The 26,377-nt window shown below is 43.4% G+C and overlaps 2 protein-coding genes across 2 annotated transcripts; both read left to right on the plus strand.

Moving 5' to 3' along the window:
• Positions 1-1,237: 1,237 nt before the first annotated feature.
• On the plus strand, positions 1,238-2,848 carry LOC129332719 (WAS/WASL-interacting protein family member 1-like). Its single transcript, XM_054983945.1, has 2 exons — positions 1,238-1,249; positions 2,243-2,848. Exons 1-2 carry the CDS (start codon positions 1,238-1,240, stop codon positions 2,846-2,848), a joined length of 618 nt encoding a protein of 205 aa, XP_054839920.1.
• Positions 2,620-25,936, plus strand: EIF4EBP2 (eukaryotic translation initiation factor 4E binding protein 2). Its single transcript, XM_054983361.1, has 3 exons — positions 2,620-2,996; positions 13,480-13,656; positions 16,059-25,936. Exons 1-3 carry the CDS (start codon positions 2,858-2,860, stop codon positions 16,088-16,090), a joined length of 348 nt encoding a protein of 115 aa, XP_054839336.1. The 5' UTR covers positions 2,620-2,857; the 3' UTR covers positions 16,091-25,936.
• Positions 25,937-26,377: the final 441 nt, after the last annotated feature.

The following is a 26,377-nucleotide window of genomic DNA, read 5'->3' on the forward strand; positions in this document are numbered from 1 at the left end:
GAGCATTGCAGCACTGATCATGTTTTTTTCCAAAGAGCAGAGTTTCTTGCCTACCATTGACTTAGTAAAGGGCAAGAGCTTATAGTATATTCAGTACTTTTCACTTCCAGCTTGTCAGAACTAGTGCTAGGGTGAAGTATGTAAGAAAAGAACAGTGCCTGGTATGCCAGAAGAAACATTTAATTCTTTACCTATTAAATCACAGCAAGGAATCATGCAGTGGAGAAGATCAAATAAAAACTAGACTGCACTCAAGTTTCATTTGAACTCCACGTCCAAAATGTGCTGTCACTCACACATACAACAGACTCCTATGCCTATTTAAGCCCACGTTTGCTCAGTGAGACTTTTGGCCACCCAAATAAGCATACAAATTTCCAAATGATTTCAGCCACAGAAGGCAATCCAGGAATCCTGTTCTCTGATCCTGTGTTTGCTTTGTGCCCTAGTAAAATAATTTTTCATGCCTGAGTTGCAGTTGATCGAATTAATTATTAACATTACAAAATAAATGCAACTGCTGGTTCATATACAAGGTAGTTTTACAACCACATGAGTTGAGGTCAATGCAGAAAACCTTATCCAAAGGACAAGTGTCAGAAAAAGCATACCTGGTAACAAATGTTTGTTGTGGTGATAAAGGCCAGTTTGTAAAACACACACAAGACAGTGGTTACATCAAGAATCAGGCAGGCAGTTGCATTTAAGGCAAGTGGGAACCAGATGGGTATTCTTGAAGGAAAAGGGAGGATAGATTTGAGAGGAAGTGGACCTTTGAAGCCCAGTTTCTCCTCCCATACCCGTTCTTTCACTAGTAACTGGACAGACCGGCTTGACCGCTGAAAGGATCCTTTGGCAGGGAACAGGGTCGTCAAACCCAGAATTGTCCCACCTAGAGGCTCTCTGTGCGTTTTCTGAGCAAAAAGAAACCTAATCCTAAACTTCTTTTCACTCTGTATGCATGTGAACATCTTACTTTGCATATAGAACCATTTTAAGAGATGCACATTTCCTCAGTCCACTGAATTCAGACTTTCTGCCAAGTGTGTACAAAGGACTGCTTTGTTTCACCATCTGATTAAGTTGCATTCGTAGATTCTGCAGGGCACAGGGATCGTACCTGTTTGTACTACAGTCAGCCTCAGCTAGCATCACCAAGGGGGCCCTCCATGCGGTTTGCAACTTGTCATGGCAATTGAGTGCCATTGAGCATAATGGGGCTTGCTTGCCAGTAAAAATGCAAAGGATGGTAATCTTATTTTTTGCACGCATGGCTGCTATTAAAGGAGCAGGGCCAGTGAAAGAAATGGCCGTGTAATGCTCTTAGTCCACAGCTTGCAACCTGTGGTCTTGAGTGAGCTAGCTGGCCTTGTGACCTAGGATCAGCCCAGGATGTAATCTATTGTGCTCATTGTACTTGCTTTGTTTGTTTAAATTGCATTTTTGTCAGCGGCTTTGGGTGCCCATTGGGGAGAAAAGCAACCTAACAGTACACGAGCAAATGTGCACACCCAAGAATGCATGTCTCCAGCATGTGCTCAGCTGAAGCGCTTCAGCACACCAACAAAATAGCAAGTGCAGGTCATTCAGAACAGGGGAGATGTGATCCCTTTATCCAGTCCTTGACTGCAGGCTGACAATCACATTTTGGACCAACTTACGATTCCAGGTGGTCTTTGAAGGCAGTCCTACACACAGAACATTATAGTAACTAAACCTGAATATGATCAAAATATGGATCACTGGCCAAGTCACACAATTCAAAGAGCAGCTGCAGCTGGCATATCAGCCCAAACTGATAAAAGGTGTTGCATGCTACAGAGGAAGCTTAAGCCTCCAACAAGCCAAGACCCAGCAGCAGCCTCGATCTGTGAACCTGCATTTTCAGGGGGAGTACAGCCCACCCCCATTGAGGTTGACTCCTCAACCTTTGAGTGTTTGCCATTGACTTACAGCATCCTCAGTACTTCTTTACGAATTTTTCAGGACTTCCATAGACCCACCAGATCCTGCTCTGGGGGGTGGGGGTGGGGAAGCAGCTAGGTGTCACCTGCAGCTCAGTGGCCAAACCATACCGCTATGTTGTCTTTTTTACCATGTATGGCAGCCCTGTGTAAAGGAGCAGGTTTTATTACGCATTTTGATAGCTGGACAGAAGAGAGGTATTTCGGCTGGTGCCCATTCATGGAGAACTAAGAAAAGCTGCACGTGCCCAAACCCCTCTTTGGTGCAACTTTTGCAGCGCCCCCCCCCCCCGCCCATTGGTCTTGACCCACGACCTGGTGCCCAGCGAGGCCGCCAGCAAGTGAGCGCACCAGCTCTCTCCGGACCACCTACGGCGCGGCGCGGCGCGGCCCTGCCCTTTGCCACCCGGGCGCCCCAAGTGAGCTCGGCTCTCCGCGGGTCATCGCCAGGCTGCACAGCCGAGCAAGCTCAATGGGGCTCCCTTCCCGAGCCCCGGCCGCCGCCGCCGCCGCTGCCGGCCCACGAGAGCCCCAGCCGAGCGCGCAACTCTCCCAGCCGCCGAGGCTCCTGGCCCGCTCCCGCCTCCTGGCCGCGCCCCTCCCTCGCCGCCTGTCCCCGCCTCCCCTCCGGCCCCCTCGTTTCCTGCTGCTGGCGGAGGCCGAGGGAGAAGGTGGCGGTGGAGGCGGTGGACGGAAAGAAGAGGCGCTCCGGAGACCGAGAGGCGGCCCGCCCGCGCCCCCCGCTTGTCCCCGCAGGAAGTCCAGCGCCGCCGCCGCCGCCACCCCCTCCTCCTCCTGCGTCCTTGTCCCCGTTTTCTTTTCTTTCTCTCCCCCCGTCCCTCCTTCCTCTCCGGCCACTTTCGTCCCCCACCCCGGGACAATAGAGCAGGAAGATGTCCTCCTCCGGCGGCCACCAGCACAGCCAGAGCCGCGCCATCCCCACCAGGACGGTGCCCATCAGCGACTCCTCGCAGCTACCTCATGACTATTGCACCACGCCCGGGGGGACCCTCTTCTCCACCACTCCTGGAGGTAAACGGAGGACGGGGAGCGGCCCGGCCCTGCTGGGCGTTGCAAGCCAAGGCGTGGGGCACAGAGGGGCCTGCAAGGGCGGGACGAGCTGCTGCCGGCGCTTTACACGAGCGTTGCACGGGAGGGGCCGTGCAGGGCCAAAGGCCGCTGCTCCCGGCCTGGGTGGGAGGAAGGGAAAGCCCAGGGAAGGAGCGCGCTCCGCCCGAGCCAAGGGCATGTTTACTCGGAGGGAAGCTCCGCTGACTTGAGTGGGGCTTGCCCTCCCGACGTGTGGCCAAAGCGACGTTGCGGGAGCGGCCCTCCTCTTCTGGCGACCGGGGGTGGGTTGCGAGGGAAAGGGGAAGCGGCTTCTCTTGCGCCGGGAATAATGGCTGCCTACAAATAAAAGGGGCAGTGGGGGGGGAGCCCCGTGAGTGGTCAGGGTCGCTGCCGGGGAGGCCAGGCCTGGCTCGAGAACGGGGAGGCCGCCGGCGGCGGAGAGCTATTTGTAAACAAGGCCCCGGAGCCTCGAGGAGAAGCCCGTGACCGTTGCACAATAGGCGAGGAGGAGGAGGAGCAGCAGCAGCAGCGGGGTGGGAGAAAGCCTTCGACAGCGGCAGCCGCGGGATGGAGGCCGGGTGGCGGGCGCGAACTCTGCCGGAGCTCGGCCGCCGTCCCGGACGAGGAGCTGGGGAGAGCCGCCCGCTGGCTTCCCCCAGGCCAGGCCTCGCGGGGTTCCCTCGGCGTGGGCGTGTGTTAATGAAACAGATAGGCATAAAAATGGCCCCCGCAAATAACTGGACTCGCGGGCCAGGCCAGAAGCGGTTGTGCAACGTCCTAATCTTTCACCCTAAACTGTGCGTGCAACGGTTCAGTGAGCGAGAGCGGCCGGCGTGAGAGAAAGGCCGGATTCGTGAGGTAACTCTTAGTCCGGTTCTGGAGGCGCTGGCTTGGGGCATTGGAATGGCATTTCGGCCAGGCAGAGGAGTTTTTGCTGTGAAGTAGTTGGGCTGGCGTCGCAGCTAAGCGTCAGAGAAACAGTGGCCTGCAGCCCCAGACCCACTGCTTTATAAAAAGGGTGAAAATAGCTTTTATGCCGATCTCTTACAGCCCACAAGACTAAAACAAATTTAGGAATTTGCTGCTTCTCTGTGTATTCCTTCATAATTCTAAACACTGTCTTTGCCCCAAGCTTAATTTCCACTTGCTTTAAAATAACACATTTACAGCCATGTTAATCTCTTTGTAGTACCTGGGTTAGAAACAATGAATCATGGTTTAGGATTGTATATTATGTACCAGTCTCGCACCATTTTCGGTACAATTCTTCATACCTGACATGGGCTGCCATCTTGTCTTACAAATCACATTGATTTGTGCATTTGTTTCTGCAATATGTGTAGCGACATTGCTCTTTTTGTCAAATTTTGACAAGTTTGTTAATATTTACCAGAAGTGCTGCCTTGTTTTACCTTTGTCACTTCCTTTTTGCCTTCAGGTAAAACCCCAGCTCTTTTGTTTGCTTGAATTGAGCTTTGTGTGGGGCTGATGGCTTGTAACTTTCTTCCTTTAATAATGGATATCCCTCATGAACTTATTGCACTTTGTGCTGCTCCTCCCTTTAAGCCCTAGGCATTTGAAATTATTGGGGGGGGGGCGGGTTTGCAGTAACTGGGACACATTTATTACGTCTTCTTTTGTAGATAGTGATTTCCTGTTCCATATGGCTAAAAACCATTACCTATCAAGTGAATGGAATTAAAAGAGGACTTTATGGCTAGAATATATGAAAAAAGCCATAGCAGGGTAACAAAATAAACTGTAAAAATATATTTAAACTTCTGAAATATTACTTCTTTGCTTAATGAGTGCCGTAGGTGTGACATAGCACAGTTAATCATCATGCATTGACAGTTTAACAGATTAAACTATAGGGTTTTTTAAATTCATAAGCTACATTTTGGAGAACAATTTTCAGAATGGTAGTTTGTTTGCAACACAAACCCTGTATGGGGTAGTGATTACAATGTTTCACTAGGATTTGGGCAAGCCAAGTTTGAATCCCCCCTGCAAGGGTGACCTTGAGCCAGTCATTTTTTTTTTTTTTTTGCATTCTAACCTACCTCACAGTGTGGTTGTTGCAATAAAATGGAGGACAAGGAGGAGAGAAAGATCTTGTTAGCTGCTATGTTCCTCTTCAGAACTGATGTGGTCTGTTGAAAGTTTCTACCCAAATAAACATTGTTTTAAATTGTAGAGTACCCAATAAAAAGATTCTAAAATCACTCTTACCTTAGAACAAAAACAAGGAAGTGATCCATTTGAAATAAGCAGTTCTAAATTCTTTTGAGTACAAGGAGAGTTAAGCGTGTATTTGTATTTTTCCCATTGCAACCAGTGTTCAGTTTTGGCTGAATTGTGCTCAGAATCTCTTGTCTGCTTAGTACTGCTGTATTCTAGCACATGCTGCAGCGAGAATGACATAGCTGTGTGTTAAGATTTTTTTTACTGTAATCACATTTTTGCCTGTACTTATTTTATTAGTGCATTTTTATCCAGTCCCAACCTCAGGGTACATGGTCCTCCCCTCCATTTTATGATCAAGCATTCTGGTGAAAGAGGTTAGGGTGTGAGAGAATGACTGGCCCAAGGTCAGCTAGAAAGTTTCATGGCAAGTATAGATTTTAACTTGGGTTTAACCAGTCTTAGTCCAACAGTCTAACTTCTGCATCACATAGGATCTACTTGGATATCTGCAACAGAAATTTAAGCAGCTTCAAAAGTTAATCTGTACTTTAGTGATAGCGGTACAGATTGTTAAAACCACGTTTACAGTTCCTGAGCTATTGTGAAATGGAATAAGCCACCCAACAGTAGTTAACTTGGGAGTGAGACTGAAACACTGCTGAAAGCACAGCAGCCTTGCTTTTTAAATGTAACCCTTCTCAGTGCCTAATGAAGCCAGTTCCACTAGGTGGATGCTGCAAAAAAAAGTGTGGGCTGTAGTGGAAGAAGAACAAAAAACCCTGGATGGGGGAATATTGAGAAGAGCCTGACTTAAAGAGCATAACTGGCATGCAGTGTTGTATAGGGAGAGATGGATATGGCACATGGCCCATCACAATCTTTGCTGAAGAAGACCCTGAAAAGATACCTGTTGTGCTGTTAGAAGCTTTGTTAGCACCTAACCAATATGGTTCTTTCCCAGAAGATAATTCTTTAACATTACCGTTGGCTTGCAGAAGTGATAGGAAGCAAGTGACAGCAAACTTAGTGCTTACTGATTTAGTGGGATTCTCGCGGAGTAAGCTGAATGAAGTTGAGCTTGATGTGATCCAACAAGCACATCTTATGCTGAATGGATGAATATTTGGAATAGCTTAACCCTTAAGGTATAACTAATGTGTTTCAAGAGTACTGTTATATTAACTCTTGCATTGTGAATTTAAAATGCATCAGTAGACCCGAGTGGGTCTAATTAAAATAGCAAAAGTGGTGATGTTGCAAAGCTAATGTTGGCCTGCCTTAGTTTTGCAGAATTTAAGTTGTTGAAATAGTCTCAGGAAAGGACAGACCAAAGTGGTTTCCATGCAATTTGTCATTGGAAATATTGATGGATGCATATCTAGACATTCATATTTTCATACACATAGAAGGGATGTGGCTCAGGATGGAGCCAAAAGAGGTGTAAAGTGTTCTGGGAACTAGTGCAAAATACCAGGGATTGGAATAGTACTGCAGGGTGTGACTACAGTAGATAAGTAAAGAGCAGGAGTTTAGGAAGGGTATAATATCGGCTTGCTGCTTAAGGGGGCCAGGAAGAACTGCAGAGAGGCAGAGCGCACAGGAGTTTGGTAACGTTTGGTTTGGCTCCTCAGCTTGTACAGAGTTGCTTTTGTCTTATTAGGAGACAAGTACCATGCTTAGTCTGTTTTTGTTTTGTTTGAAAGCACTGAGTGTGCCTTATTACCTGCCATGGATGCTGGAACTTGGCCCAGGTCAACAAGGAGTTACGCCGGGGCCAAGAGGAAAAAGACAGGAGAAGAATTGACACTTTTGTAGAATCTTGCCTTCAAAAGCAGCTTCATGGAAAGCATCTTGGGAGCTGTGTGGTTTGAACCCTTCAAATCTGGAGCAGGAGGCTTCTCCCAAATAAAGTCAGTTGTTTGTGGTCTTTCAAAAGGCAGGTTATTGTTGGGAAAAGGAGCCACTGCTGCTCTCTGAGCGCAGTTAGAAAAGGCAGTGGCAATTAGTTTCTCCTGCCTGCAGCTACTAGTTCCAGGAGTATATATGGTTGCAGAGCATGCCTTTAACTCCTGCTCACTACAGGGAGTCCTTACTCAGTGTTTATTTACTCTTAAGGCCTTTTTTTCAAGTTCAGGGCAGCTAGTATACCGCAGACTCATTATTCCCTTTGGATTAAAATTTTAAAACATAAGGCAGCATGTCTTGGTTTCAGACTTCTGTATTTCCTGAGGCTGTCGAGATGAAGTTGGTTTTGAGACTGCTCCAGCACACGAGGAGACTGAAAACAGAGTACTTTAAAATAAAAGTATGTGGTGGAGGCAGTAGCACTGAGATGTAGGTTGAGCGATCCGAATCCTTTGTGCCCTTTTCACTGAATTTGGCATCAAAAGCTTGCTCTGTTCAAATATAAAGAGTTTACATTTTTTAAAATTTATTATAAAATAACATATTTGTTGCCAAGTAGCCACCCGTTATATGAACCGTGACAAGGGGGTAAAATTGGGCAATGCTTGGTGGAATCCTGTGTTTCTGGCATCCAATCTAGAAGTAATAAGTGAGCAGATTGATTTGACTAGAAAATCCTGGATTTCATGCAGATTTACAAGGTAGCTACTGAAGGGCTAGCTGCTCATCTAGTACTGGCTGGTATTTTGGACTCTGTGATGGGGAAATCAGTCCTTGTGCTTCACTGTGTTAAAATGTCTGAAGTGCAGTCCATTGCATCCTTTCAGTTAGCTTAATAAGACTATCTCTGGAATCAAAGGTATACAGATTATGGACTTGCTACAGCTCAGTTTGAGGTGGAACTTAATGGTCTGTAGTGCTGCAAAATGACAAACAATACCAAGTCATGACTAGATAAACGGTGTGATTTTATACAAAACATAAGATACAGCCCAAACCTTTGGTTTGCAGCTCTTAGTTCTTTTATATACCAATTAAAATTGTAAATGATACATTTTATGTTGTTAAAGTAGGGAAATAAATTTTAGGTTTGGTAGGAAAGTATTTCATATATTTCAACCTCCCGCCATTCTGGTATTTTTCTCCTGAAAACTTTATAACGAGAAATTCTACATTTCTTTATCCAAGTTAAATGTGTTTAGGGTCAGAAGAAGCTGAAGTTGTTTCCCATCTCCCTCTTACATGTATCTAATTCCTTATTCTCCAATCCAACCACATGATAATTTAACAGTTCTGCTCCCCAAGGTAAGCTTTGGACTCAGAGTCTGAGACTCTGCCTTACAAAATAATGGAAACCAGAGTCAATTGCTCATATTCTGCTCCAATGCAAATTTTACATCTAAATACGGGAAGCTTTAATTAACCCCTGTTTTGCACAATAGATATAGCCTCCCAGAAGTGAAGCTTGTTTTTTTCTAGTGTCCCCATATTACCCTCTCAGTAGCGAGAGTCCTTTTGATTGCTATGAGATTTAGGGACTATAAGACATAAGTTCTGATTGTATTTTATAGTCTAATACAGGTTTGTTTAATTTTGTTTTATGCCAATAAAGGTATTGACTGATAATGGAAACTGGATCCTCACCCAAAGCCTAGCTTTTGGGACATTGTTAGCAATGCAAACTTTTGTGATTCCTGGGGCACCCCTCCCTCTTTATTCAAAACCCAGGCATTCAGCTGGGGAATAGGATATATGTCTCCTTGTGGGGACAAGAGTCTGGGGGTGTATGATTTGAGGTGTCCCAAAACTTATATGGGAGCAAAGAGCTGTTTTAAGTATCACCACTTTTGTTGGTTGGATCAGAGGATAAAGAACTAGAACTGGAACTAACTTCAGCCTCATTAGGATCAGAGTATTAAGTGGCAAAGTGGTAATAGGTGTGTGTCTTATATATGTGCCACTAAGTTGCAGCTGACCTATGGAGACCCCAATAAGGGGCTTTCAAGGCAAGTGAGAAGCAGAGTTTCCCTTGCTGGTTACCCATGCAAGTACCAACCCTGCTTACCTTCTGATATCTGATGAGATTGGGCCATACCATGCTACCTTCCCTTCTGGAGGAGTCTTAGTTCAACATAAAAATGTTTCCTTATGGAAGTTACCAATATTAACATTAAGAATAATGTTCAAGACTAAAATAGGCCATCAAATGCTGTTATCCATTACATGCAAATTTTCATTTACTTGGAGCACTTCCGTGGCCTGAAAGAAACCAGCAGATGAGTTCTCATTCAAGTTTGTAAAAGCTTCCATGGCTGGACCCTATTAGGAGATTGTTGTGTGTCACTGATAACAACTACGCTGTTTTGCAGTGTCTCTCTTGTCCTCTGTTACTTAGTCCCTGCATTATTTGTGTCTCTTAGCATTTGTGGCTCGGAGCAGAGATGAACACCTACCATCTCATTTGATCTTTTGAGTGTGGTGGGACATAAGAAACAATTTATTTGCTTTGTTGTGCCCAAGCCATCAAGAGCTTTTAGGTCATAGCAAAAGCCATAGTTGGGTTATTTGTAGTACTTTGGCAGCCATTCCGGTTGATTTACTGTATAAGGGCAATGGTGGGTCAGGTGTGTGATTACAAAAGAACAAGTCATGACAAAGATGAGCATATCAGGTTTGAGCTGAGAGAAATGATGAGCAGATTAAGAACAACACTGGTGCATGAGAAACTTTGTTAAGAAGGGAGGCTGATTGAAGAGAGGGATCTCTTCCCATTTTTTTCTATCAATCTTTTTTAAAAAGTCTTGTTTCTGAAGGCAGTCTTGTATAGTGGTTACTAGGGTGTTGGACTAGAATCTGGGATAGCGAATCCCCACTCTGCTATGGCAGCTTGCTGGGTGACCTTGGGCCAGTCCTATCCTCAGCCTAACCTATCTTACAGAGTTGTTGTGAGGATAAAATGGAGAAGAATAGTGTAATCTGCCTTGGGTCTATGTTGGGGACATAAGCAGTAATGACTCAGTGCTTGCACCTTTACCTTTAAATGAAGTAAAATAAAAATGAAGCACTGAAATTCCTTTCCCCTTCTTTCTCCTTCCTTTTTGCCTTTCACATACCAAGATGAGAATTCTCTGAAATAATTTCTTTTTTCTTTTCCTTATACTATAAACCTTCACATTGGTTTGACTAAAATCAGACAAGATGACTGCTGTTGTTTTCTTAAACTGCAGTAATGCCATTCAGATGTATTAAGATGCTTATTTTTTGTTATGTAGTGCAGTTGGATGGATAATTCTGCCTTCAAAAAAAAAAGCTGAGTAGTGACCAAAAAGATCTGCTTGCTTTGTTGGACCTCTGAAGAGCTGCTGCCTCCTTCTCCTCTTCTTTTCTTCTTCATCCTATCATCATATGTCATCCTTTTAGGGAGACCCATATTGCTAGCACACATTTATTGAGAGAGAGAAGATGCCACACCTGTCTTTTTGAGCATTTGTGCAATGGATGGTGAGGTCATTAATTTGTGGAAAAGATTCCTCCATGGCCCTGATCCATGGTTTGTTCTTCAGTATGATCCACCTTCGGACAGGGTACATTTCCGGGTCCTGACTCTCTTGGTCTGCACCTCCCAGTCCTGGCTTTGACTCTGTATCCTCTCTTTCTATCACATTTATTTATTTATTTATTTTTATGAAATTAAGGCCCTGCTCATAAGGGCCACTAGAGTGACTTTCTGTCAGGTGCTTAAAGCTCATCAGATCCCATGTGTATCCCAGGTCTGAAAAAGTTGAAAACCACTGGACTAGAACATAAGAGCGCTGTTGGACAATACCCAGCATTTGTGGCAAGTCCAATAATAGGGCATTAAGACATTAGCTCTTTTCTGTTATTTGTTCCCCATTATGTGGTATTTGGAGTCATACTAAAAGGTCCACAAAACCACCTGCTCCTGGCCCCTCTGGTGAAAGTGCCTCAGTTTGTGGCTCTAGTAAAAAAAAGTGGTAGGAAAACAATTGCTAAAGAGGAACTGTCTCTGTCTTTGTTTTTAGCCACTGTATGTGTTGCTCAGATGACCTCCTGCAGTGCCCTTAAATGAAAGTTGATCAGGATCATAATATATGCATTGACCAAACTGGAAGCTCTAGTGATGACAGCATCACTGGGTTTGAACAGGGTGTCGCAGTTGCTTCTCTTCAGACTCTTTGGGGGATGACCGTTATCCTTAAATTGACTGGCCTTCCTTCTCCCAACTAAGAAATAAATTGGGACATAACAGTACATTAAGGTAGATGGTAAAAGTATATGTGAAAATATAATATGTTTACAGAGGTTTTTGTGTTGTGTGGCTCTAGCATCTCCATTCCAGGATCAGCCAGTACTTGGTGCATGAGGTGTCTTTGCCCTTCATGAGCACATCCCCAAACCTTCAATTTCAATCAGATTAGAATTCCAGGTAATTTGGCAGGTAATAACAGTTAGCATGGTCATCCCAGAAGGTGGCAGAAATGGAAGTAGTACAGGAAGTGGACAGCTACTTGGAACTACTAGTACCAGGGAGCAAAGAGATGCTAAAGAAGGAGATGGCTGTGGCAGGGACAGAGGGAGAAGGAAGCAGCAGTGGGTTCCCCTCTCTGTCTCAAATTCAGGGGGTCAAGGATTATCATTATTATATTTCTAATCCACTCTCCCCGCAAACGGGCTCAGAGCAGAATACAACATATATAAAATACATAAACATGTTAATTTAAAACCAGATAAAAACATCAATAAATATATAATACAATTTCTAAAAGACAGCAGCACACATATTGCACAACCCAGACAGCAATCCGTGGGGCCAGATGGCCGACTATTAGATGTTAACAGAATGGGGGGTAATTCCCCCTCATGGTAGGAGACTGGTTTCATGGGCCACCTGCCTCAACCATGAGATGCCTGGCACATCCCTGGCTTACAGGCCCAGTGGAAAGATAACGATTCCTGCTGGGCCCAGGTCTCCACAGACAGAGAGTTCCACCAGGCAGGAGCCACAGCCGAAAAGGCCCTGGTCCTGGTTGAGACAAGGTGGACCTCTTTGAGACCAGGGGCTACCAAGAGATGTTTGTCTGTTGATTGGAGTGTCCTCCAGGGAACATAGGGTGAGAGGTGGTCCCGTAGATATGCTGGTCCCAGTCCGCTAAGGGCTTTAAAGGTTATTATTATTATTTATTACATTTCTAACTTGCCCTTCCCGCAAGCGGGCTCAGGGCGAGGTACAGCAGTTATAAAAATATAATACAAATATTAAAACAATTCATAAAACAACAGTTCATCGTAAAATCAACAACAGATAATAACTGTCCCAAGATGGGGTCAGTTCCAGATTCCTGCCCATCAACGTACAGGGGGAGGGAACCGGACAGATAGTGTATTGTAACCCATAAGGTTAAGATAAAGACTTTGAACTTGATCCGGAATTCCACTGGGAGCCAGTGCAGCTGGCGCAATGCTAATATTCTGTGTGACCGGAACAGAGTCTTAGTCAAAACACGCACCACCGCATTCTGGACCAGCTGTAACTTCTGGAGCAGGCCCAGGGATAGCTTAGCATGGAGCAAGTTACAGTAGTCCAACCTGGAGATGACCATTGCATGGATCACTGTAGCTAGGTCGTGGGTCGAGAGGTAGGGGGAATGTTGCTGAACTTGGCAGAGAAGAAAAAACGCCAATCTGGCAACTGCTGTGACCTGGGCCTCCATAGATAAGGACGTTCTTTAGAGAGCACATCTCAGGTGCATCCTGGCATAGGTGAGCCTGTACCTTTCTCCTTCAGCTGGTGAAACTGTACTTTGTAGGTATTTCTCTTCAAAATTCAGTGCGATGTCAGAGATTAGTCCTTGTCCCTCTGGGATGCAATTGCAATGAGGACAAATTTTGGGCTGATTGGCTGCTAAGATATGGCCAAACTTGTGGACCTCAGGGCATGCTGCCTCTGAACATTGGGAAATTAGGCTGTCCTGTTAAACTGAAGTTGAAACCAAGCACATCCTGGAAATAGCAGAAGGAAAAGGATTGAGTCTTCATTAACCCACATATTGTATACATGGTAAATCTTAAGATTATTGGAATAAACTTGTGGCAAATCTGGCTTTTATCTGCAGCCAATTTGGCTTTCATGAATTGGAATCAAAGCATTTCTTGTTTTCAAAGCAGCAGCCAAAAGGCATGCAGAAATGGATGTCTTATAACTCCAGGAAGTTGGCTTACACACAGGTTTGTACCCTACCTGACTAGTTCTGTTAATACAAGTATTGTTTCTAACTTGCATGGAAGAACAAATTCTAGTGTGACAATTATTCCATTGTTTCTTTTTTCCTAGGCACCCGAATCATCTATGACCGCAAATTTCTGTTAGACCGCCGCAATTCTCCCATGGCTCAGACTCCTCCTTGCCACCTTCCAAATATCCCGGGAGTTACCAGCCCTGGTACTATGACTGAGGATTCCAAAGTGGAAGTAAACAATCTGAACAATCATGATGGGAAGCCTATCCTAGGTAAGAGAGCATGGGTGCTAGGAGTGAAGCTTTTGGGTGCGACTTCACCATGATAATTTGCAATCTGGACTGCTTCCATACAGGGATTTTTCCCTCATGGAATGCAGGAAGCCCCTGGTTTTAAGAGAAACGTCTACATGACAGTGTGCTTGTTTGGAGACCAGCTCTTGACATTCCTCTGGCTTTCCCTTTTAACTTGAAGAAAAACAAAATCTGTCTTTCTCTGGTTTAAATGGGTAATGCTGGGTGGCCACTATTTGGATGCTGTACCCATAGCCACTGTGGGGATGGGGCAGAGCTAAGGCCTGCTTTCAGAATGGTTTGGGGTAACTTGAGTCTGTGTGCCATGCTGCTGCACCCCCCCCCCCTCTTTTGGCCATTTAAAGAGCTTTTCCACATTCCTCTGTTGATTCACTGTCGTGTTGCAGTGTGGCGCTGAGGATTGAGGAGAAGTTCTGGTCCACAGGGTTTTCCAGTGTGATCGATGTCACATTTGTGCTTTTGGCAAGGTTATATAAATTTGTAGTGTGCAATTTGTGTGCTTCCAAATGTATGCTAGAAGTTAAGCAGCTGCTTTTCTTAGCTGAGTAAGTGGTGGTACTTGCTTATCTCTGCTGTTCCAGCTTCTCTCTCTGCTAGTGGAGTTGGGAGTCTTAAGAGAAGGATAGTTATTTTTCCTGGATTTTAAAGACAAATGTGAACAGTCTGTCTGTACTTCTGCTGTATTGGAGCAAATGGGTTGCAGGAAGTGAGATGAGATTAGCCCAGCTCTTTCTTCTGACCTTCAAACTTGAGAAGGCAACTAGCATAACCATGAGGTAGCTTGTAGTGATACTTGTGCTTTAAATGGCTGGGGGGGGGGTTACTAGACGAGGACGCAGGTGGCAGCTGACTATGGGAAGAGAGTGTTTGAATGGCCAGGACAAAGGCTGGTTTAAAGGGTCTTACTTGAAAGTCTTATTCCTATAGCAAAACTGTTTGTAATGTGGTGGTAGAAAATGCTGTCAAGTCATATCTGACTTATGGCAACCCCTGCTGGGGTTTTCAAGGCAAGAGACTAACAGAAGTAGTTTGCAATAGCATGTTTTTCTGTCGTTGCATCTTCTACTAATTACAGAAGAAGCAAAATCGACAAAGTTTCAAAAAGTTTACTTGAAAATTGTTTAATTCCTGAGTGCAGTTTGGAATATTTTGTATTTAAAGTCACTGAATTTATTGCTTTTATGTGAATTATTGCACAGATCTCATAAGTTGCTGATATGTGGAATTGTCAAAGGATCTACAAAGCAACAGTGGGGTAACAAACAAACTGTTCCCTCCTTGCACCATAACAGTTTGGTGAATCACAAGGAGATCTTCTTGGAGTTTTTCTGAGATGGTCCTGGCACTCTAGAGCATCTGTGGCATTTAGGTCCTCGAGATTGTCCCCTCTAGAGCAGTGATGACCAGTTTGTTTTACAAATACACCTGGAGTCATATCCAAGTATGATGTGCTGCATCTACAAATCATGTTCCTCAGTGTGGGCTGCCATGAATTTCACAGGGAACACTTGCACATACATATGCCTGTACAGCTTTTACAAGTGTGTTTGCATGGATTAACTGGCTCTTGAAATGCACATTATGATAACTAGATAAGAAGATTCTTATAAGCTCTGTCTCTAAACTACATGGAGATTGGACAGCAATCCCAGTATCTACTCAGTGAGACCACCAGCACTTATGCTTAATTTCACTGGGTCTGGCTGGTTGGTCCTTTATGTGGGGACTGAGGGAAGTATAAGTGGCATCCAAGTGGCAGTAGGTAAAGAGTGCACTCAAGTATGGCAGTTGGTGACCCCTGGTGGGGTTTTCATGGCAAGAGACTAACAGAGGTGGTTTGCCATTGCCTGCCTTTGCAGCCCTGGTCTTGGTTGAAGGTCTCCCATCCAGTTACTAACCAAGGCGGAACTTGCTTAGCTTCTGAAATCTGATGAGATCAGGCTCACCTGGGCTATCCAGGTCAGGGTTCTGTGTGGTAGTGCCAATAAGGGGGAAAGGCATGTGTAGTACACACAGACCATGGTGCGTTTTTTGTTTTTGACTGTAGGTATAGGTTTGTCCAGCCTGAACTGATTTGAGAGAGTACGATTTTCTATAATGGAAAACCCTTGTAGTAATAAAATGAAACCCCACAGTGTGTAAATAATATAATTTATGAAATAATTAAGTTTCATCAGTCATTCTTGTTTGCCAAAATTCTTAAAGAGTGTTATACAAAACTCAGAATCCAAAGAGATTTTCTGGGCTGAACAAGTTTACAAAACGGTATTGACGGGTGCGTTCATAGAAAACTGCAAATAAAACATTTGTCTTTTGAAGTCTGTGTTCTGATATGTGTGTCTGCTTACCTCTACAACCAGGTGATGATGCTCAGTTTGAGATGGACATCTGATCTTCCTTGAGGGAAACCATGGAGAGACACCAATTCCTGATAACCTGCTCACACCTGATTTGGCCAACAGGATCAATAACTGAAGAATGGAAGAAGCAGAAGCTGTTCCACTAGAATCCCCACTTCAGCTTTTGAAGTGCCAAAGGATAAGAGGACTGTTTTCCCCTCTTGTTGACTCCTTCAGCCATGCCATGCTATCCCTTGCCTATTTTAACCCCTCCCCCCCCTTTAAGTTTCTCATCTCCCTGGTCTGTGACTGAAGCCCATGATAAATTTACATAGAGCTAAGGAATGAATCTTGGCTTCTCGCACTTTAGAGACAACCTACCAAATCATGCGCACGCGAGAACATACTTCCATCAGTAATGGGATATTTATTGCAAACCACAGAAAAGGGCCACAAGACATGTTTGAAGGGATGTGGCACTGCCGTTCTCCCTCCCCTCAACCCTAGTTTAGAAGCCAGTTTCTGTTTCTTTTACTGCTGTGTGAAAAGCACTCGCCGGGGGACTGATCCTCATGCCTCCCATTTAGTCAGCATATCCTTGCACATGGGAACATAGTGAGGTTCTGCTGTGACTTCTTTTACCCCTCTCTGAATCAGTTTCTGTTTTGTTTCTTTGGAACAGGAATACTTAATCTAGAAAGAGCCATTGCTTCATTTTACTACTTGCCATTTCATCCCAAGGAGTGCCTCCTAGAATATCCTGCTAACAAATGGTTGTGTCACCATTTCCAAGCTTCAGTCTACAGTGTTCGAAGGGGAATCATGTTTTGTTTGGAAATAATTTAGGGGTGTCATGCTTGACAGTCCTCTATGCTGTTTGTTCTTGATCAGTCTTTAATTTTTGCTGCTGTTACATTTGCTGAATTCCTTGCAAGTCTACTCTTGTGCCAAAAGGATTAATTGAAATAACCTGGCTATGCTTGACTAGGAGGGGCTTGGCAAAAATCTGATGTTCTTGGGAATGATTCCCGTATAAGCTTAGGGCACCTTAAGAATTGGTTACTGGGTTATTGGGATGTGCATAGCTGATTTCATGATGCATGACTTCAGATAAATCAGAGGCAACAATTCTATATTTTACTGCAATCTTTTTTGGAACAAAACTGTCACTGTCTTACCTGGTCTGTGCATGATTACTGAATTCACACATTACTAAATTGGCCAAGAGAACCATCAAACTCAATTGGAACCAGTCTCAGCATGCAGAAAAGTGCCCTTAGTTGCCAAAGTCTTCACTTAATCCATTCATTTGGATTTGTTACCCATTTCTTCTCTCCCCCCCCCCCTCCACATATGATGAATTTTGCATGGGTGAACTTTCCTCCCGTTGACTGCAGCGTGCATAGGTTTCATGGGGTTGTTGGCAGAGAGAGAGGCGGGGGGCCCTGATGAATGGGATTCTTAGCCATCCACGTTATCTTGTGATGGTGCCAGTTGCTATGTGGGAAAAGTGGGTCATTTTTGCTCAACAAGTGGGTGGGTTCATGCATTTGTTGAGAAGCATACCTGAGAAGTTGAACTGTGTGGAACTGTTCTCTAGCGCCGGAACGTTGACTCCATTTAATTGGTTAGATTAATCAATTAAGGACCTGTTGATCGATTCATGTGCCTCTAATAAACCAGGCAACAGTTTATGATGGGAGGGGTTATCCATTTTTTAAATACATGTCCCTACAAAAACTTCCCTTCTGTCTCACACAAGGAATGTATGGTCCCTCTTCAATTTTTATGATCAGTTAATTGATTTGAACCTATAAAATTAGCTGATTTAATTGACAGTCCTGTTTCTCCCAGTTACCAAGTACCTGATCTTTGTCTTGTATTGCTTCATGAAGCTTCCCAACAACAAAGATTCATGTATATTTGTAAGGCATGTTAGCCCTTTTCCTATGAGTGAATATCACCCTACTGTGGTAATGGTTAAACAGTGGGATAACATGGGGCACGCAGATAATGTGGGAGACTTTGTCCCTGCCCTGTGGATTTGAGGGGTGTGTGGCAGCTTAACCCATGGTGCCATTGTTCAACTATAGCTCGATTGGCTTGAGACCCAGCCCAAGGAAATAGCAGCCACACTGTCCTTGTAACTTGGGAATTATTCCCAGAGACCAGCATAGAAGGTAGAGCATCTAATCTGTTCATTAACTCATCTTCTGTTTCTGGCCCCTGGGGCAGAGTCCTCATGATCATTGCCAATTTATGAAGTTTATAATGTGATTTTAACAAGGTGGGCCACTATTCTGGAAAATCATTTTGCTTTTTCTCTGTATATGTAGTAGTTGGGAATAGGGAAGGGGAGGAAAATGCAGGAATGTTTTGTTCACTTTTATTTTTGCCTACACTAAAATGTGAATAATACAGAAGCAAAACTGCTTTGTAACTGTTGATCTCTCAGGAATAGGCTCTGTTTGTGGTGTATCCAGGGAAATCAGTGCCACTTCTGAAGTTGTGGCAGAAAAGCAGTGATTAGCGGGGTGGGTGGATGGGGAGCTATTTTTAGGGACACTGTGCTTCCTGGTTTGGGTCAGGGGAGTTCCGAAACACAGTATAAGTTCAGCCTGCAGTCGGATCCCGGTTGTATTTCCATCCTTCCTCATTCGTAGCCACCAGCCGTTGTTTCTGGAACCTCACTGTCTAATCTGTTGATAAGGCAGAACAGATATACAATGTTGATGGCAGGGGAATGCAGCTTTGTCCATGAACTAACCAACTTCGATAAGGGGTAGAAGAATGCTACTTCAGGTGTTGCCAACAGCTACTTTTCTCATCATAGTAGAAGCATTTTTATCAGTTTTGGATTTCGGCAATGGGGTAACTTCAGAGTTGTTTATTCCTTCCCTAGATGTTAAAAAAATATTAGCAGCCCCAACCCTTGCATAACACAACATTTTTTATACGAAATGCAGCAAAATTTTCCATCTGCTGTAATCAGTATAGTTGCTGCTTGTAATGGCTTGCTGTTGCCTCCATAGGCTGTGTTACAGACATGAGAAGGTATTCTGATAGTCAAAGTGCAGACTTGGGACTAGGTGGTATTCTGTTTCTTGCTCTTTGTTTCTCGCTCTCCTGCCAGTTTCCTAAGCAAGTCACTTACTGTGCCTCAGTTCTCCAGTCTATAAAATGGGGGACAATAGAATCCTACCTCACAGGGTTGTTGTGAGGATAAAAAAATTGTTTGTAAGGTACTCTTAATTAAAACAGGAATGAGTGCCATGAAGAAGCGAATAAATCTTTGTTTTCTTTATAAAATTGCAAGGTGATTCAGTCACAGCCATGAAGGTATCTTGTGTGTCATCTTCTGAGGTCTCTGTACAACAACTAACTTTTCACAGAAGTGCTGTTTTTAATTGAGTGAAGAGTAAATGGTCAGAAATAATTAGCACTGCTTTGTGACTAATTCCTGCTTGGAACTGGGAAACCTCCTTCCTCTCCAGGGCTTACAGCAATACAGGCCATTGTGTGTTTCATCTCTACCATCTCACCCCTCCCTCACATCTTGACTTGCACGAGGAACTGAGCAGTTGTGGTACAGAAGGGAGAAACTGTGGTAATACCTATTGCTGTCCACTTTGATGAGCCAAGGGTTTAAAAAAACCTGTTTACTTGTTTCTCAGAGCCAAACTAGACACTAAACTTAGCTTATGCCATAATGGAGACTTGCATTTGAATATCATCTATAAGTTCCCTGTGGGAACTGACTTCTGCAGTGCTGCAAAGGCCTGATTTGGATTGGGACTGTGGCATGGGGGGAGGGGCTTCTGCCCCCATACTCTTTCCCAACCCAAAAGAACCTGGGGTGGTAATTGCCCCATGTGTCAGGCGGTTGCACACGTATCGCGTGAGGCAGCCATGAGTTAAATGTAACGTCTAGTTTGGCTCCTGTCTTCACAGAGAAGAAAGTAACTAGGTGGAACTGAACTGGGTGAAGAATAAACAAACTCAGGTGCCTAAAAGGAAAGTGGGCTCTTGGGATTCAAGTTAAGTGTGTGTGTGGGGGGGTGTCACATGGGAAACCATTTTGAACCACCTAGGCTGCCAGGTGCCTATCCGTTACAGCAGTGTGGATAAACAGTGCTGTGAAATTTGGCCAACAATACCAGCTATACACACATGAACACTTCTAGTTCTACTTGTCTCATTCCCTGTTTGCAGTCAGAGCTTGTTGCATCATGGGATGTTGACACAGAAGCAGTTTTGTGTACCGTCGTCTTGATGTCTCATTTCCTAGAAAGCTGCATGCCTGTGCTTCCAAATCCTACTCACTTGTGTGTTCAGCATCACCAGCAGTTGGGAGGAAGCGGCGAATGGAAAGGCCAGGATCCAGCCTGTTCCCACCAAGTTATCCGCTGTGATTTGAACAATCACAATCCTGAATTGAATGGCTTGCAGTTTTAACATGTCAGCACTTGTTTAAGAACAAATATTACAAACACGTCCTTTCCTCTTACATCCTTGATTATAAAATATAAATTAATATATTTTTTGAATATTTATTAACTATTTGCGTTCCGGTTGCGCAATAGAAGCAGTTTGATATCTGGACTGTGATTCTCAGGCTCCATTCTATATTGTAGCACAACATTTTAATAATATTCAGTTCTGTTAAACCGCCGGGGGCTGTGGCTTGGGGATAGAGCATCTGATTTGAAGCAGGCCATCTCAGGTCCAGTCCCTGGCATCTCCAATTAAAAAGGTTGGGCAATAAGTGAATTGAATGGCCTCTGCCTGAGATGCTGGGGAGCTGCCGCTGCTGCTAGTCACAGTAGACAATACTGACCTTGATAAAGCAAGAGTCTGACTCTGTGTAGGGCAGCTTCATGTGATGAGAAAGGGAAGGATGGGTTACCTGTTGACGTAACTTAAGCATTTATGTATCATCTTGAAATTGGTTGTTATCCATAAAGTGGCTTTCCTGGGCTCTGAAAGGTTCTTGAGCATATGGGTTTCGAATTTTGCCCAGCTATTACAGCAGTTACGTGACACTTAAGGCTCTTGTTTTTGCTGGTGGAGAGTGGGATTTTTCCCAACAGCAGCCAAAAGACAGGCAGTGGTCACCTTCCAAACTCTGTAGGAAAGCTTTTTAAAATCCATCTTCATTGTTTATAAAGGACACTGCTCTCAGTCTAGCACATGTAGAACCTGGTTTGTAAATAACTGTCTATAGTGTGAGAGTTTTCTCAAGATGATCAGACAGGAAAAGTTTACAAAAGTTGGTTCTGTCTGTTTGGGCCATTTCTAACATGAAAATGTACGCACAGGCAGGACAGTATAAATTCTTGTGGCTACTAACTTTTCTAGAACTTGTTGGTTTGGATGAGAATTATCAAGTGACATTCCCTCCCAACCCTGCATGTAACTTTCTTTCAGGAACTAATTCATTGAGCAAACTGTACAGGCCTCATGGTCGTCACCTTCTCGTGCCTGTTTGAAAATGGTATTTAATTCTTTTTTAATAGTTAAGGAAAATTACCCCTTGTGCCAAGGAGTGAGCTGTATCAGCACAGCCGGCTGAAAATAAACATAGCAGCTATCGCTTCCTTCTGTTCCTTTCTCTAGCCAGCACTGTCATTAATTGTGGGTATTAAATTACAGCCTTTTTAATTGAAAAAGCTGCTCAGTTTAAACAAAATGCAAGCTGATCTGGGATCTCTATGTATTGGGCACGTGACTGCTTTGATAAGTTAAGTATTCGTCTAGTTTAATTGCCCCCTTCCTTAAACATTGGTTCACTCTACTTATCATGGGGACGGGGGGTGAATTCTGAGTGGAGCCCAAAATAATAAACGCTGCTTGCCTTGAAAAAATTTTCCCCCTGCAAATTAAATACCTTTCGTTGTGCTGGCCCTTGCTACCGAGTCCTTTAACTTGGTGTTTCATGCAATTCAGGTTGTCTTGAGAAGCTTGTAAATACAAAAGTTGTTTTCAAAAATGAAAAAAAATACAAGGGAGTTACACAGCCATGGTACTGCTTGTTCGTTTGTGGATGTAGCTACTGTACATAATGTCTTCAACAAATGGGCAAGACCTGAAAAACGAATAGTCAAGTCATACGTGTGCTTTCTTGGAAATGAGTCCCACTGAGTGAGTGAGCTTTCTTTTTGGAAAGCATGCATCAGATCGCAGCCTAAATATTTCATTCGCTGTTCTTGATTTGCTTTGTGATCTGAGTTTTGCACTTTAATGAAAGCATAATGCACCACCACTCCTTTGATAATCTTGAAATTGGATGTATGGAAATAGAAAGGTTCCTTGGCTGAAGCTAGTGCATAAGAATCTTTGACTTTTCGGTAACTTAGACTAATACAATGGATTACAAACTTTGTATGGGAAGTTGCACTTTTGCTTTTTAAACTGCATTGCAGTTTTATTTTCTAGGAAATACATTCAAGAGTGATACTAAATCTCCAGCGACACTTAAAATGTTTGCTGCGGGGTTTTATTAGTTCTTGTGTAATGATTTTACTTGAATTTCTGCCTGGGGGCTGAATAGTGGAAAGGCCTTTTTCTGAAACTAACATGCTAACATAAAATAGCCCAGCAAACTTCCAACTGCAGCCCTGTTATCAGTGGGATAGCCTTCTATTGTGTCTTTCTCAGAAAGAGATCTCCAAATTTTTCAAGCAACTGGTGTTTGATTTAACTTGTGCTGTATGTCCTTGCTTTTTAGAAATAGTTATAATGGCTGATGCTGCAGGAGTTTGTGACAACTCAGATCTGTACTTCAGGTTAGATTAACTCACATTAGTAGGGCTGGGTTTTTCCTACATGTACATTTTTGCAAGTTTAATCAATTGACTAAACCATACTGCTAACAGGGTACAGCTTTAATTCAGTGACAGCCCTACAGATTAATTTTTACATTTTTATGAATAGTAATTCTTATCTAGGGTTAGAAACCTATGCGCCCTTATGTACAAATCAGACCCATCAAAGACCATGGGATTTTTTGGAATGGAACAGGGTCGGGGGAGGGGGATGGCAGGAGTGGTCTGCTTGTATATTCTTGGCCAACTCCATTTTCTATATAGTGATTTGAGAGCAAGTCACATTTTGTTAAACTGACTGCCGTGGGCAGTTAAGCTGTACTATAACGTTGCTGCCATCTTTTAGTAAGAACTTCACAGTTGTGGAGTACATGTGGTCAGGCGCAGCTCTAGCATAATATAAAAATTCAGAGATACACAAAGTTCAGGCTGAGCTTTCGTACGTGTGGAATTCACTTCATACACACTTTCAATCCACTTTCAGTGCACTTCAGATTTTACTGTGTGAAATGGGCAAATGCTCTTGCAAACAATTGCTCAAGTGTATTGCAAGTGGTGTGGTATTTTTCAGTGTGTTGCTCCTTGGATAAGTTGTTCTTGGCCTTGCCTTTTTGGCTGGTCGAATACCCACATATGCTTGAACTGCTGAAGTTAAAAGTTCTGTAAATGTAAGGATAATGCCCATTGCACTGGGCTTTCAGAATTCCATTGTTTTGGCCACCAAACTAGCCCAATTTCTGACTTCCTTACCACTGAAATAAATGTGTGCCAGGAGGCTGAATGTCCTGACCATGTTTGTTTCTGCATTTTTGAGATTGCAGGTATAAATTAGTTTTGCTTAGAGAGTTTCTTGTGGCCTAACATTTCAGGTCCTGAGTTTTCAAGAAGCACAGTTGTTAGATCTTAATTAAACGGTGGTATTTCGACTAAATGTAAATTCACCAGAATTGTCTCTTTAAATTGCTTTATCATTTTTCCCCTTTTGCAGCTGTAGTTGGTAACCTCCAGCTAGCTCTTGTAAACAGGAGTTTGGATATATCTAGCATAAAATGATGGGAGAAGTGGACCACTATGTGCTTTTTTTAAAAAAATGGGATTGCTACACTCTAAATTTAGGAACAATATTGGGACTATAATGGTTTTTGTTTCGTTCCAGATAGCTAACACGTTGCATATCTTCCGCAGCATAAATCCACACAAAATAGTCATAAGGGGAATAGAATCATAATGAATCAATAGTATTTAAATGTTTTTAGTTCCCAGCTTACTACTGTGATTATTTCTGTTTGTGTTAGTAATACCTTCAGTTTAGTTAATAATAATGGATGTGTATATGTGGCCTTGAAGTATGTCCAATGTCATACTCCATACTCTGGAGAAGCAAGATCCTTCCCCTTGGGGAGAACAGAAGCCCCATTTGGAACACTTAGCCAAAACAATAGTGACATTTCATGTTCTGTCACCAAAGAGAACCTGCCCAAAGCATCTATGGTGATGGTTCCACCAATGAAAATGTTTCCAGGCCCAAAGAAAAAATGCAATTCTCTGACTACTGGGAGTTGCGATTGCTTGTGAGTTTTTCCCCGTTGTAAATCTTTTGACCATGAAGTGATACTGTCTTCCATAAAAGATCCAGCTTGGTGGATGTCTCACATCAGATCTCTTCTCTGGATTTCTTTAGGGAAGTTGGTACAATTGTTAGGTCAGGGAGTTACAGTTGATGTCAAACTTGGGTGTCTGTCTGCTGTCTGCCACCAATTTTCTCTCATTTCTAGAACTTCTTTGTCCTGGATATCTCAGTAAATGGTCATTTTCCCACTTACAGTGTTTCTCCTTAGGTTTTAGGGCGATGTTAAACACATTCTGGATTAGTTTTGTCAGAATCTTTTGGCATCAAAGATGCAGAGATTCTTACTACTTCTATCTCATTCTAAATATATTTGGCTAAGACTGATGCAGCCATGAATTTTTAACTCTATTTGTTCTCCCTCTGACCTGGGAGAACAGACCGTGTGATGTTTTTATAATCTGCTAATGATAAGGGAAGAGATCCCGATAGGCATTTTAAGGGAATCTTTCCTTTAAGCTAAGCTTATGCTCCTGTGGTGGGGTTTTGTTTTGTTGTGTGCTGACCAAAGGACTGGTGGTTCATAAAACTTGCAGTCAGAGAAGAGAAATCCTCCATATGCAAATTCTCTGTGGTGATAAGCTGCTTGCCCATTGTCTCGACTTTATGCTGCACAGTGTGTGTGGTAGGTTGAAAGATTCACTTTGGATAGTCATTTGGCAAAATCAGGTGATTGTGGAGTGGGTGAGTGCAAAAACAAATATGTATATGTATGTGGGTGGATGTTTATACACACACAAATATATATAAGAATATATATTTTAGAAAAAATAAAGAGCTATTGATTCTTCTAATGGGAGAAATTTACTTAGGGCTGATGACATGTACTATCTGGTTTAGTAGGCGATAACATTTCACAAAAAACAGCTTTACAACATCCATGGCTAGTGCATCTAAATCCCAAGAGGCGCATACAGCAGGGACAAGATGTAGAACTGTGTGTATGAAACCGACAAGATGTGGGGGAGTTGGTCCCTGTGTACATCAGGAGCAGGACTTCAGGGGCCCTCCTCCATCCTCCTCGTGTCTGCATCACTGCGAGATAGTGATCCAGTGCCTTTCTTCATTTTAGAGCAGAGAAGAACTATTTGTGACATTGTGTGGCAGCCTGTTCTTGGGCTTACTTTGGCCTCCTCGGTTGAAATGGAGAGGCTGCTGCCAGTAAAATGACTGAATGTTCTTAACTCATTGAAAAATTTATTATAACTGTTCTCTTCCCATTTACTGATCCTTCACTTCTTTCCTCACCCTCCATATTTTTCTTCGTTTAAATGTAATCCTGTTTTTCGTGTTTTTTTTTTTTTAAAAAAAAGGAACAGAGGTTGTCTGAACAATTCTTGGGCTTCTTCTGTACCATTCTGGTTTTTAACTGAAACAGGTGTTGGGAAAATACTCTCACCAATGGTTGCTGTTACAGTGAGATCAATAAAGATCTTGATTATATCAAGGCTACAGTGTGCTGGGTTTTCTTCCTGAAAAGCTTCTGCTAATTGAGGATGTGTGAATTGTGCAATTGTAAAGTCGGCCTTACTGTTGTCAGTGGCAGGGGGAGACCCTCATCAGCTCATGAACCATCTCGCTTGCTCAGAGCTGTTCTCTGAAGTCAAATCTCTCAAAATGTAGTGTGCATGCCCGGATCAATAACAAGGAAATAATAGCACAGGCTAAAATCCTGCTTGCAAGCTGCTTAGGTCTCATTGACTTCAGTGTGGCTTCAGTAATCGGGGCGAAAGACTGCAGCCACAGGCGTTTGAACCATGGATGCACCTCCCTGAGTGCATGGAACCCTAAGGATGACGTGTTAACCCCAAGGAGTTTTAGCATGCGGTTGGTTTTGTTACCGGAGTGAGAACAGTTCTGTCATGTATCCATGTTAAAGAATGAAATGG

Source organism: Eublepharis macularius, chromosome 6 (genome assembly GCF_028583425.1).
Source record: "Eublepharis macularius isolate TG4126 chromosome 6, MPM_Emac_v1.0, whole genome shotgun sequence".
NCBI lineage: Eukaryota > Metazoa > Chordata > Lepidosauria > Squamata > Eublepharidae > Eublepharis > Eublepharis macularius.

Excerpts from the sequence above, each read along its gene's own strand:
- EIF4EBP2 (XM_054983361.1), top strand. The coding sequence starts at position 2,858 with ATGTCCTCCTCCGGCGGCCACCAGCACAGCCAGAGCCGCGCCATCCCC. Across the intron at positions 2,997-13,479 it reads CTTCTCCACCACTCCTGGAG|GCACCCGAATCATCTATGAC; the intron begins GTAAACGGAGGA and ends CTTTTTTCCTAG. Across the intron at positions 13,657-16,058 it reads TGATGGGAAGCCTATCCTAG|GTGATGATGCTCAGTTTGAG; the intron begins GTAAGAGAGCAT and ends CTCTACAACCAG.